General features: G+C 43.2%; 1 protein-coding gene across 1 annotated transcript in view; it reads left to right on the top strand.

Annotated features, from left to right (window-relative positions):
• Positions 1-14,404, top strand: part of arap3 (ArfGAP with RhoGAP domain, ankyrin repeat and PH domain 3) — a 64,978-nt gene that overhangs the window by 27,263 nt on the left and 23,311 nt on the right. The window contains 9 exon segments of the mRNA XM_080415687.1: positions 1,650-1,719; positions 3,207-3,327; positions 3,442-3,626; positions 4,109-4,215; positions 6,652-6,851; positions 10,399-10,484; positions 10,940-11,122; positions 11,759-11,885; positions 12,128-12,248. Of these exon segments, the coding sequence (XP_080271813.1) occupies positions 1,650-1,719; positions 3,207-3,327; positions 3,442-3,626; positions 4,109-4,215; positions 6,652-6,851; positions 10,399-10,484; positions 10,940-11,122; positions 11,759-11,885; positions 12,128-12,248 (1,200 nt within the window).

Below are 14,404 nucleotides of genomic sequence, written 5' to 3'. Positions count from 1 at the left end.
TGTTCGATATATTGCGATATCACGATATTCGATATATATTTCAAGAAATTTCACCATATCACGATATCTGAAAATATCGATATATTGCGATATCACGATATATTGCATGAAAATTCACCAACGATATATCACGATAGTCCTTGTATTCAATTCATAAACACATAAAATAGCACCAAACAGTTCAAAATCATCATTACACAAATATAGAGTAGGAAAAACAACGTATCACAAACTAAAAAAAAAATTAAAAAAAAAAGAATAATAATAATAATATCGATATTTTTCGGCAGTATATCGATTATTTATCGCGGGAGAAAGTATCGCGATATATCGATATATCGATATATCGTCCAACCCCTAACGCACACACACACCCCCTTCTGTGGATGGCTGGACTGTAGTGATGTGCCCCGCCCCGCCACGGAACCCAACCCGCCTCAACCTGCCCCGCGAACCCATATATAAATCTATGGCTCAACCCGCCCCGCGACCCGCGGTGGAAAAAAAAAGATAATCATCATCATAATAGCTCAGATTTATATAGCGCTCTTTTAAGTACCCAAAGTCGCTTTAAATGTCTACAGTAGCACAACATTGTCATGGGCTGAATAAACAAGCATGTTGTTCAAAATAGGGTTTTTTTTTTTTTTTTTTGCGTGTGAGAGCGGCTGACCCGCTCAAATCCTGGCTCGACCACCCGCACCGCGGGTTGACCCGCGGGACCCGCGGGTTACGGGTCGGCCCGCTCATCACTACTGGACTGGATTGTCTTTAAAGTTACACATTCATACACTTACAGGGATATAGAGTTACTGATTCATAATCATTACACACTAAATAAAATTACACATTCTGACACAATTCCTTTCCCTTTGTGTACAAACTAATAAACTCCTCTCCTCTCCTCTCCTCTCCTCTCCTCTCCTCTCCTCTCCTCTCCTCTCCTCTCCTCTCCCTCTCCTCTTCCTCTTCCTCTTCCTCTTCCTCTTCCTCTTCCTCTCCTCTCCTCTCCTCTCCTCTCCTCTCCAGGAGACAGAGAGTGGTTCTGGGTGTGAAGCTTCACCTCCTGCTCTCCTCTCCTCCTCCTCCCTGCCTCTCCTGCCTGTGGAGCCTCCTCTGCCTTGTCTCTCTCTTCTCCTGCTCTGAGCGGTCTGTTCTTCCTTCTTCATCTTCCACTCCTCCTTCCTCTTCCTCCTGTGTTAATGTGTTTACATTCCTCCTCTCAGTGTTAATATGTTAATGTTTTAATGTGTTAGTTAATAACACATCTACTGATGCACTGATTGGACACCTCGTCAGTGTTGTTTCCTGGAGTCACTGAGTGTTTGGGGTCTTGCAACAACAGACACCCTCCTCCAGGCCACCCGACCGAGGCTGATCAGACCCCGGTCTGTGTCCATGTAACATGCTACTGATCCCACTGTCTCTTGAGGGGAGTTAGAGACGGTGCTAATTAGGGGTTATAGGGTTAGCCTGGCACTAGCCAGACCGACAACGTGGATCCACTCACACTTGGAACGTATGTGAGTGAATCCACGCTATCAGTCCGGCCAATGCCAGGCCAGGCCGGGTTAGGTGAGATGTTGAGGTGTTTTTGTTTATATTCCTCCTCTCACATTCATCATGTCATGTTTCTGTTTGTTCTTCAGGAACTATGTTTTCCAGAAACGCTACGTGAAGTTTGACGGCAAAAACCTCACGTACTTTGGCAGCGAAAAGGTACTGTATGGTATTTCAATGTATTACTGACCGTGACCTCTGACCTTGACCCCCGACCAAGTCCCCTAACCCCCGATCCTAAACCCAATTTACAATTTAGCAGACGCTCTTATCCGCACCCAATAAAGACGGATCAAAAGTAGTTAGAATGCAAGGGAATACATTTGGTGCAAAGTCAAAGCAACTAGGATACCAGGTGAACATCAAACCTAGCATGTTTCTAAACAACACCCTGTGAAAAAAAACATTCTTAGCATTTGTGGTCAAATAAACCGTATCATAAATATATGTGTGTCTATCTAAATAATGTGAACAAGTAACCAACTCATTATATCTGCTTAGTCACTCCATCCTGTAGGTTTACACTCTATAACATATGAAGGATCAGACCCTTCCTCAGGAGTCAGCCCAGCTCCTTATCCAGACATCAGTCATATCACAACTTGACTATTGTATTCTCTCCTTACCGGGGCCTCCCGTCATGTACACTTAAGCCTCTCCAAATGATCCTGTCCCAGAATGCCGCAGCACACTCTTCAAGACATGACACCCGCATATCTTCAAAGTCTGATCCAACCCTACAACCCCCTCCCGCTCACTCAGATCAGCTAACACATTGAAGCTGTCAGAACCTTGGCTAAAACATCCTGGACAACGCTCCACCCGTCCCAGACTCTTCTCCCTTCTGGCTCCCAAACTGCGGAACGAACTCCCCATTTCAGTCAGAACTGCAGACTCACTCTCAATATTCCGCCGTAGTCTGAAGACTCACCTCTTCAGGTTCCACCTAGCCTTGACCACCATGCAGGCTTATGCAAAGGCTACAATATCATTTAGATAGCATGCATGCCAGCCAGCAGTGGTGGAAAGTAACTAAGTACATCTACTTAAGTACTGTACTTGAGTACAATTTTGAGGTATTTGTACTTTACTTGAGTATTTTCAATTTCCAATACTTTTACTTCTACTCCACTACATCTCAGAGGCAAATCTTGTACTTTTACTCCACTACAATTATTTGAAAACTTTAGTTACTAGTTACTTTACATATATACATTATTACATTATAAAACATACATTTATCACTTTTGCCCTATTTTATACATAGGCTATTTGAAAATAGCCGATCTACAAGCTCACAACGCGTCGCATCGCGACGCGTTGTGAGCTTGTAGATCTGCTATTTTCAAATATTTAGTACTTTTACTTTTGGTACTTTAAGTACATTTTGATGCCAATACTTTTGTACTTTTACTCAAGTAAATTTTGAATTCTGGACTTTTACTTGTAACAGAGTATTTTTATAGTGCAGTATTGGTACTTTTACTTAAGTAAAGAATTTGAGTACTTTTTCCACCACAGCATGCCAGATCATTCAGTTGTAGACCTGGCATCCTATAGTGTGTATAGTTTCTAGGACGTGTGGAGCGTTGTCCGGGTTCTATTCTAAATGTATGCTCCGTCTTTCTGACCTCTCTCTCTACCAGGATGTATATCCAAAAGGAGTGATCCCATTGGCTGCCATTCAGATGGCCCGCCCTGCTAAAGACAACAAGTTTGAAATTGTAACGACTCACAGAATCTTTGTGTTCCGCACTGACAATGAAGGTAAACACACACACACACACACACACACACACAGTCTGTAATGTAAAGTCTATTGAATCAAGGTGCGTGTCCAGCAGTGAGACAGTTTTGTGCTCGTCCTGTCTGTGTGTGCAGCAGTGAGACAGCACTGGGTCATCACCCTACAGGAGAGGGTCAGGGACCAGCTGGTGTTCGGACGGCCTCGGTTCGGACCCGGACCTCACTGTCAGAGACACGGAGCGCTGGAGCTCAAAGGGACCAAGTCTAAAGTTTACACCGCCATCAACACTGAACACATCTGGCTGTACAAGAGTGAGCAGGTACAGTACTACCTCAACACACCTCAACACACCTCAACACACCTCAACACACCTCAACACTACACCCTAGTAATATAACTACCTCAACACACGTTTTTTGTGGGTGGGTTCCCAGCGTTCCGTTTTGACAAGCATCTTCCTCATAGTGGAGCCATGACTCTGAGGAGGACTCTGGTCATAACGTCTGTCCCTCCCTGCAGTAAAGATGCAGACTTTATGACAGATCCCCATCTGTCTATTTGAAGTGGCCACAGAAATAAAGTTTGCCCTAGCAAATAGGAGTGTAGCAGTGGCTTCATATAACGTGTGTGTGTGTGTGTGTGTGTGTGTGTGTGTGTGTGTGTGTGTGTGTGTGTGTGTGTGTGTGTGTGTGTGTGTGTGTGTGTGTGTGTGTGTGTGTGTGTGTGTGTGTGTGTGTGTGTGTGTGTGTGTGTGTGTGTGTGTGTGTGTGTGTGTGTGTGTGTGTGTGTGCGCGTGCGTAGTGTTTTCGTACAGGGATTGGCATCACGTTGATTGAAGCCAGAGGATCCACCATCAGAGATGGAAAACACCGGAGCTTTGACCTCATAACGCCTTACAAAACATTCAGGTTAAATTAAACACCAAACTGTACATCTTCTATTCCTCCTGTTTTATCTGCTCTTCACTGGCTCCTACATCTTCTATTCCTCCTGTTTTATCTTCTCCTCACTGGCTCCCAGTGAAACAAATAACTGTTTTTAAAGTTCTTCTTATCGTTTCTAAATGTATCAATGGCTCATTCCTATGTCCCTGACATGCTCACACCATACGTACTACCAACCAGATCCCTTAGATCAGTGGTTCTCAACCAGTGGTCCGGGGACCACCAGTGGTCCTTGAGGGGGTTCCAGGTGGTCCCCAGCTAAATGATGGAGAGTTGGTAACCAAATGGACCCTTATAGATCTTTAACTCTTGAGAGCGTAAAATGAAACCAAATGGTTCATTTAACACTCTCAAGAGTTACATTATTGTTAAACATCTGCATTACTTAATTAAATAATTTTTATTTTGATCAACGTTGGCTGTTATCTCTCCTATGGAACCAACATCAATATAGCATGGATGGAATAGTGGGCAAATTGTATCCAACGACAACAAAATATTCTTAGTGGGTCTGAGAGTCTAAATGTCATCAAACGGTGGTTCTGTGGCTCAAATGCCGAATAAATATGGACCTTGATATGAAAAGGGTTGAAAACCACTGCCTTAGATCACCAGACAAAGGTCTCCTCACTAAACCCAGAATAAACTCTAAGGCCTAGGCTACACGTACATGGATCTTTTTCTAAACGCACATTTTTGTGTGCGTTTGGGCCTTTCAGCCACACGCAAATGGTGTTTTTGGCCGCTAAAACGGATATTTTTGTAAACGGATAAATAAGTGAAGGTTTTCCAAAACATGCGTTTCAGTGGATCTGTGTGGACATGTAATCCGGAGATTTTGAGAAACGATGACGTCATCGCGCATTCGCACATGGTCATTATAATAATAAATAATATAATAATACATAAACACCGGACCGCTCATGGACCATGGTCATTATAATAAATGAAGAGAGAGAGAGAGCAACACTTACAGTCTATGAAACAAGGCACGTTTATGGCAAAATAATGTCATAATTAATAATAAGACAGTGGTGGGAAAAGTATCTCATTCACTGTGTGACGAAACCCCTCTTTCTCTGCGCCGAGTAGCGCACACGGTGCGCACACGGGTTGAATGTGGGGTCTGTCGTCCTAAAACACAATCGCCCCCCGGGTCAAAATCCAGCGACCATGGAGCGGCCGCGGGTGGCCCGCTCAAAAGGTGCGTGGGGAGGGGAGTTTTGGGACGATGGAATGAATTGATGAAGTAAAACTCATCTGTTTGCGTAGCCCTGAAACATCACTGTCATACCATGACAGTCATGGTGCTTAGAGTCCCTGCTTTATAGTAGTGTTCGATTTTTTTTACATTGCCAACTCTCACATGTACATAAACGTTCAGATTTCAAATATAAAGTGCTTACGTATTGTTCAATAAAAAGCATTTTTATCCGATCGCCGGCCATTTCCCCCAAATTGTATCCGATGCTTTCGACCATGCGACACTAATGGTTGGAAGGTGTATTGCACTCTGATACATTACAAAAAAAAAAGAAAAGAAAAAGAAAATGGCCGGCGATGGGATTAAAATGCTTTTTATTGAACAATACGGGAGATACGGGTACTTATCGCGGTCCGGATCACCTTGTAACATCCGTGGCTCGGGGGTAAGCACTTTGTATTTGAAATCTGAACGTTTATGTACATGTGAGAGTTGGCAATGTAAAAAAAATTTAACACCACTATAAACCAAGGACTCAGCGTCATGTGAATCATGGCTACTGTTTGCGCTGCAGCTGCGCCCTAATAATGTTGTTTTCGTTTATGTTCACGTATGCTGTTCACGTATGCTATTAAAATAATGCAGCTATTGCAGTATTGGGCCTTAACATGTGATTAAAAATATGTATAGGCTATATGTATTTGGCCCCTCATATATAAAATAAATGTAAATATAAAATCTGATATAAAATTGAAACTTGCAGTTGCAGCTGATCAATGCGTTTCTGCGTCTACGTGTGGACAGGGATTTTTTAAAATCTTTGTCATGTGGCCAGGGATTCTTTTTAAAAACGGAGGACTAAAATATCCGTTTAGTAAAAGATCCATATACGTGTAGCCTAGGCATCAGGTTATGGTGCGTTCAGCCACTATGGTCCCACTCACTAAAAACCTTTCTATTTTCACAGGCTTTCAGCTGGGTGTGGAGTGTGTAGTTATCTTATTTAATTTGTCTACTGTCACTTTATTTTATGTCATTCTTATGTGTTAATTATATGTATTTTTGTACATTTTGTGTCATTGTTGACCGTTGCATTTTCTATATAAATAAATGTGACATTCTGAAGCCAAGATACCGTAAAATCGAGGAAATGTATTGTGTGGCGTCGATTCAAAACGTCTCCTTCGTCTCTTCAGCTTCACGGCCGAGTCGGAGAGAGAGAAGCGGGACTGGATGGAGGCTCTGCAGGAGTCCATCGCTGAGACCCTGTCAGACTACGAGGTGGCCGAGAAGATCTGGTCCAACCTCTCCAACAGGATGTGTGCCGACTGTAGAGCCATCAACCCAGACTGGGCCTCCATCAACCTCTGTGTGGTCATCTGTAAGAACTGTGCAGGTTAGACACTGTCCTTCTACCAGAGTTGTAAAGTAACTAAGTACATGTACTCAAGTACTGTACTTATGTTCAATATTGAGGTATTTTTTACTTTAATGGAGTATTTCCAATTTTCAATACTTTTACTTCTACTCCACTACATCTCAGAGGCAAATATTGTACTTTTACTCCATTACAATTATTTGAAAACTTGAGTTACTATTACTTTGCAGATATAAATCATTACATTATAAAACATATATTAACCACTTTAGCCCTATTTTATACCTAGGCTATTTGAAAATAGCAGATCTACAAGCTCACAACGCGTCACATCACGACGCGTTGTGAGCTTGTAGATCTGCTATTTTCGAACATTTTAGTATATTTTGATGCCAATACTTTTGTACTTTTACTCAAGTAACATTTTGAACACAGGTCTTTTACTTGTAACAGAGTATTTCTACATTGCAGTATTGATACTTTTTCTTAAGTAGAAAATGTGAGTACTTTTTCCACCACTGTCATTCTGTCTCTGTGTGTGTGGTCATCTGTAAGAACTGTGTTAGACACTGTGTCTGTGTGGTCATCTGTAAGAACTGTGTTAGACACCGTGTCTGTGTGGTCATCTGTAAGAACTGTGTTAGACACTGTGTCTGTGTGGTCATCTGTAAGAACTGTGTTAGACACTGTGTCTGTGTGGTCATCTGTAAGAACTGTGTTAGACACTGTGTCTGTGTGGTCATCTGTAAGAACTGTGTTAGACACCGTGTCTGTGTGGTCATCTGTAAGAACTGTGTTAGACACTGTGTCTGTGTGGTCATCTGTAAGAACTGTGTTAGACACCGTGTCTGTGTGGTCATCTGTAAGAACTGTGTTAGACACTGTGTCTGTGTGGTCATCTGTAAGAACTGTGTTAGACACCGTGTCTGTGTGGTCATCTGTAAGAACTGTGTTAGACACCGTGTCTGTGTGGTCATCTGTAAGAACTGTGTTAGACACTGTGTCTGTGTGGTCATCTGTAAGAACTGTGTTAGACACCGTGTCTGTGTGGTCATCTGTAAGAACTGTGTTAGACACTGTGTCTGTGTGGTCATCTGTAAGAACTGTGTTAGACACTGTGTCTGTGTGGTCATCTGTAAGAACTGTGTTAGACACTGTGTCTGTGTGGTCATCTGTAAGAACTGTGTTAGACACTGTGTCTGTGTGGTCATCTGTAAGAACTGTGTTAGACACCGTGTCTGTGTGGTCATCTGTAAGAACTGTGTTAGACACTGTGTCTGTGTGGTCATCTGTAAGAACTGTGTTAGACACCGTGTCTGTGTGGTCATCTGTAAGAACTGTGTTAGACACTGTGTCTGTGTGGTCATCTGTATGAACTGTGTTAGACACTGTGTCTGTGTGGTCATCTGTAAGAACTGTGTTAGACACCGTGTCTGTGTGGTCATCTGTAAGAACTGTGTTAGACACTGTGTCTGTGTGGTCATCTGTAAGAACTGTGTTAGACACTGTGTCTGTGTGGTCATCTGTAAGAACTGTGTTAGACACTGTGTCTGTGTGGTCATCTGTAAGAACTGTGTTAGACACTGTGTCTGTGTGGTCATCTGTAAGAACTGTGTTAGACACCGTGTCTGTGTGGTCATCTGTAAGAACTGTGTTAGACACTGTGTCTGTGTGGTCATCTGTAAGAACTGTGTTAGACACCGTGTCTGTGTGGTCATCTGTAAGAACTGTGTTAGACACTGTGTCTGTGTGGTCATCTGTATGAACTGTGTTAGACACTGTGTCTGTGTGGTCATCTGTAAGAACTGTGCAGGTTAGACACTGTGTCTGTGTGGTCATCTGTAAGAACTGTGTTAGACACTGTGTCTGTGTGGTCATCTGTAAGAACTGTGCAGGTTAGACACCGTCCTTCTAACTAGATTTCTATCTGACTCCTGAGAAGTTTTAAGGTCAGATATAAAGAGGAACTGCAGAATCCATCACTCATGAAAACAACACAAATAAGAAGTTTGCAGACAGAAGAATACTGTGTATAACATCAGGGCAAACTAGTCTGTCAGTTTGGTAAAGCTAATGAACCGCGTCAGGAAGGTCAACATGCACTGACTGGTTTGATTTCCAAGCTGTTGCACACTAATGCTTGTTATGAGTGTGTTCATGACATAAGTTTGACATGAATGCAACTTTCAGATCAACTAATAGCAGGAAGAACACACAGTCTGACCTGTTGAAGAACCTTTGTGAAAATGAAACATGTGACAGTTGTAGCTACAGTAACACACCACCGTGTCAGTGTAGAACCCAGTGTGTTTACTATGTGTTACTGTGTGAAATATACTAGATCACTGGTTCACAAACCATTTCACAAAATTTTCAAAAGTAACAAAACTAGCAGATCTACAGTATAAACTCACAACGCATTTACAACATAGTGCTGCTGTGTCTGCTCTAGCCTGCTGCAACCCTCCTGATTTCGTGTATAAAGGGGCGTGTGTATAGAGCCGGCGAGAGACGGCGCCTGATCCCATTGGTTCACCGATCTGTCCGTCAACCCCCGCCCCGTTAACACAACATTACGAGCGACGCCCACTGCACTCTGGTTGGTTGGGAAATGAAACACTTCCTCATACCCAGTACAGGCTATAGTTGGGCCAGGCTTTTATTTTTTAGCAAAACTAAGCAATAAAAGCCTGGAGATCGAGGCTATGTCTGCTCTGAACACAGATGTGTTGAGATGGTGACTTGCCCTCTTGGTGAGCCTTGGGCACAAATGCTGTGAGAAACACTGAAGTAGACATTATGACAGTGTCCTGTACAGACATGAAGCAGAGCAGGTGTGCTGTCGTTCTGCTGGTTAAACCGCACTCTGTGCAGTGCTGGAAAAAGTACTCCAATGTTTTACTTAAGTAAAAGTATCAATAGTACCACAATGCAGAAAGTCCAATATTCAAAATGTACTTAAAGTACCAAAAGTAAAAGTACCACAATGTTTGAAAATAGCAGATCTACAAGCTCACAACCCGTCGCGATGCGTGGTGATCTTGTAGATCGTCTATTCTCAAATAGCCTAGGTATAAAATAGGGCTGAAGTGTATGTTTTATAATGTAATAATTTATGTATTTATATCTGTGTGTGTGTGTGTGTGTGTGTGTGTGTGTGCGTGCGTCGTCCTTACCAAGGTGCTAAAGTACCAACGTATTAAGGATGCTATTATACAGCTTGGTTGCAAATGTAAATTGCTTGTGTTTATATTTGTAAGTCTCTGTAATGTCCATAAACTACCTAGTTGTTAGAGGCCTGCAGATTACAGGAAACGAATGCCTAAGACGCTAATTAAGTCATTGGAGAAATCAGTGTCAGTGATTCTTGTCAGTCAGTCGCCAAATAATGGAGGAGGCGATGCTTCCTGTGTCCTGAAACACTTACTGTTGAGTTTCCCAAGTTTGTGCTTTTACTATTGTTTGTGTTCAATAAGCTTGTGTTAAATGTGAACGACGCAAATCAAGATTGTGTGTGTGTGTGTGTGTGTGTGTGTGTGTGTGTGTGTGTGTGTGTGTTTTACAGGTCAACACAGAGGTTTGGGGACCATGATTTCAAAGGTTCAGAGTCTGAAACTGGACACCAGCGTCTGGAGCAACGAAATAGTCCAGGTGAGGTCACCTGACCAGGTCACCTGACCAGGCAGGAGGATGGTGTTAAACTGCTCTCTACCAGTGCTTTAAGTCAAGGACCCCCAAATTAATATGTATTTGGCCACGGACCCCTATCTGAAAATATGTTGTGCCAGGGACCCCCATACAGGATTTGTGTTGATAAAATGTTTGATTTTTTCCCCCAAAGTTATGAAATGTAAAGATTTTTGTAAGATGTAAAGTGGCTAGACTGATATCGCCTGGAACCCCCTGGAACCCCCTCAAGGACCCCTGGGGGTCCCTGGACAGAAACACTGCGTTAGAGATGGGTTTTCTTGTTTGTATGTTTATGTTTGTTCCTAAGGGTCCTGACATGAAGAAGACGTTTGGGAAGGATCTAACCTGTGTGTGTTGTGTTGTGTTGTGTTGTGTTGTGTTGTGTGTGTGTGTGTTATGTGTGTTGTGTTGTGTAGTTGTTCATCACCGTGGGCAACGACCGGGCCAATGACTTCTGGGCGGCCAGGCTGCCCACCTGTGACGAGCTGGACTGCAATGCCACACCTGACCAGAGGAGGGAGTTCATACACCTGAAGTATAGAGAGGGACGCTACAGACAACCTCACCCTGGGTTCAATACACAAGAAGAACTACTGAAGGTACACAATACTTCATGTACTTCTACTGCCAGTACTATTAACTTAAAGACTCACCTCTTCAGACTCCACCTATAGATAGTATATTGTTTAAACGTGTTAGTAAAAGAGAAAAAACAAGACATACAATACATACTTACAATATATACAATACATACGGTACAGATCAGTCAAAGCTCAGTAGAATGGTAAGAGAAAGGAGATGTGGGGGTGGGGGAGACACAGCGGATGCTGCTACCAAGGTGTTCAAGGAGTTAAACTATGTTCTAGTGATTACCATTTGGAGACATTGTGTTAACCGGTAACCGTTAGGCCTTTCCGGTTAATTAACCATTAACCGTTAAGGAAATGTGTTAAAAAAAAATACTCATTCAACATTTGTGCACAAAGTGATATTGCATGGCGGACTAAATCCTGCTATATTTCAACACTGCATTTGCTGCAAGTAAACCTCCTCCTCATTGTTTTGGGAGAAACTATCCCAAAACACTTCTTGTTGTTTTTAGTGGTTAAGTCACGTGTGGTTGCAGGTGTATACTTAAAAAAATAATCTATCTATCTATAGATATTTATATATTCTTCATTGTTTTAAGGGTCGTATATATATTATATATATTATATATATATATGTTTTTACAGGTATTGTGTATGGCGGTCACAGAACAGACTCTACTGAGGACGGTGACTCGGATCTTCTTGGAGGCCGAGGCTGAACGTCTGTCTGCCTCTAACGGCTGTCTGAACTTCCACACACACACTAATACAGGTACACACGCACGCACACACACACACACACACACACACACACACACACACACACACACACACACACACACACACACACACACACACACACACACACACACACACACACACACACACACACACTATCTATCCTGCTGTTGAATAATGTTGAATCGTCCTCGCTCTCCACTCATCCTCTCCTCTCCTCTCCTCTCCTCTCCTCTCCTCTCCTCTCCTCTCCTCTCCTCTCCTCTCCTCTCTCAGTAGATTCCAGTGTATATGATGAGATCATGCAGCCTGTGATCCACTCAGGCTTCCTGTATAAATCCACCTCCATGCACAAAGGAACGTTATCCCGCAAGACCAGAGAAGGTAGGCCTGTGTGGTGTGTGAGGGAGCCAAATATATGATTTCTGTTGTTTTTCATTTTTGATATCACCGCAGGGGTGTAGGTAGGGGTGGGGTGTAGGGGCTAGGGGATGGGGTGTAGGTAGGGGTGGGGTGTAGGTAGGGGTGGTTTAGGGGCTAGGGGTGGGGTGTAGGGGGTAGAGGTGGGGTGTAGGGGGTAGAGGATAGGGTGTAGGTAGGGGTGGTTTAGGGCCTTGGGGTGGGGTGTAGGGGGTAGAGGTGGGGTGTAGGGGGTAGAGGTGGGGTGTAGGGGGTAGAGGTGGGGTATTGGGTGGTGTGGTGTACAGTGTGGTAGTTTGGCTCAGGCTGTACAGAGGAATGTGCCTCTCAGGCAGCTGGCTATGGGAGTGTTCCAGAGAACAAAGTGGTTTGACAGGAACACTGCTGCAACATCCTGGATCACAGTCACACAGAGACTACAGGGGACTGACTTTCTCATGGCAGAGACACTGCTGACATAGAGTCTACAGACCAAAGGTGACGAGCCTTTACGTGCAGGCTGCCCCCCCCCCCCCCCCCCGCGCCTCTCCCTGGACCTAAGACTTGTGACCTCTGTTGACCATTTAAAAACACAGCTAATGACCCACCTGTTCAGTGTGGCCCTGCACCTCCTCTGTGTCATCACAATCAATCACTTTATTTGTCACTTTCCCCATGTACTTACTGTACATACATACAGAAAATGAAATACCGTTCCCCCTCAGTCACTTTTTATTGGAATTTTTAGTAACATGATAAACACATCAGAGTATAAACAACTATAAAATATAAAACAAGAAAAGACAATGACAGATAATTTGGTATTAATTCAAATAAAATATACATCATAAAAACAACAACAACAAACACTTATACAGATGCAAACAAAAAACAGAACAACAACAGACACTCTTGCTCTCATACTCTCCCTGCACAGATCTTTTCCCCCTCAGTCACTTTTAGTGCAACATAAAACATCAAGCCTACCTAAGAAACGACCCCAAACTAAAAACAGCATAAACAAAAAAACAATATGTATGACGTGTAATTCATCTAAAAAGTTACACAACACATATACAGTAGGTGTCCAGTGACTTTGACCAGTTTCACTTTCAAAACCTTTGCATGTCACACAAACAAAATGCGGCACACAACACCAATGGGGTTGATAATGTGTATAGTGGAAGTTAAATGGTGGATGTGTGGATAGGACTCTATATGAACACATCATGGCGTTCTGTGTGTGACATGCATGATGCAAAGGTTTGGAAAGTGAAACTGGTCAAAGTCACTGGCCACCTACTGTAGGTTAAGTGAAATGGTGCAATCCTTTAAAATAAAGTTACCATGACAGTAAGGTTGGGCGATATGCCAAAATCGGCCATTGCCGGCCCAAAAATCGTCGATTGATGATATATTCGTGCTAGAAAAGCAATAACGTGAGAACAGCTCCCCAGTCGTTTAAGCTCGAGTTATACTTCGCCGTACAGCGGGTCGCGTGTCTCACAACACGTCGCGGACATGAGGCATTGTGAGCTTGTAGATCTGCTATTTTCGGCGCACGACCCCGTCATACGACGGAGTATACATTGGGCTGTAACACGTGCAGTGTCGGGTCAATGAAAAAAAAACGAGATGAGACTGCTGCCATGCACAAATCTCACTCTCTCACTGACCAAACTTGTTTAGACAACAAAGAATTGTAAATCAATTGCATAGGATATTATTTTAGGACTAAGCTAAGATCACAGGCTGGGCCGCTATGAGATGAAGTGAAGTTGAAGCAGAGAAGCCTACCTCAGTTTGCAGCAACGATGTGGCCAAACACACCCATCCAGGTGACTTTTTTATATTCGGAGTCGGACAAATAATAAATGGTGGTGCTGTGGGATAAATCACCCGTCCGGGCCGTCCTCCCCTGTAACTAAGGGACTTGCAGTGCGTGTCGAGTCGCGAGTGAACTCACATTTCAAATGGCATTGATTGACTGGTGATATAAACATAAGCTGACACAAGTTTTAATATCCAGACCTGACAGCAAAAGTTAAGAATCAAGTGCTTGATCTTGTGAGACCGGGGGGGGGGGGGGACACAAGCTTGCAAATGCACAGCGAGGATTTGCAGAAACTGGAGCTTTAGTTTCAATTTCGTTTT

Source organism: Gymnoscopelus braueri (genome assembly GCF_963280865.1).
Source record: "Gymnoscopelus braueri genome assembly, chromosome: 20".
Taxonomy (NCBI): domain Eukaryota; kingdom Metazoa; phylum Chordata; class Actinopteri; order Myctophiformes; family Myctophidae; genus Gymnoscopelus; species Gymnoscopelus braueri.
The sequence above is the reverse complement of the archived record's forward strand: the minus strand, read 5'-3'. Positions and strand labels throughout refer to the sequence as shown.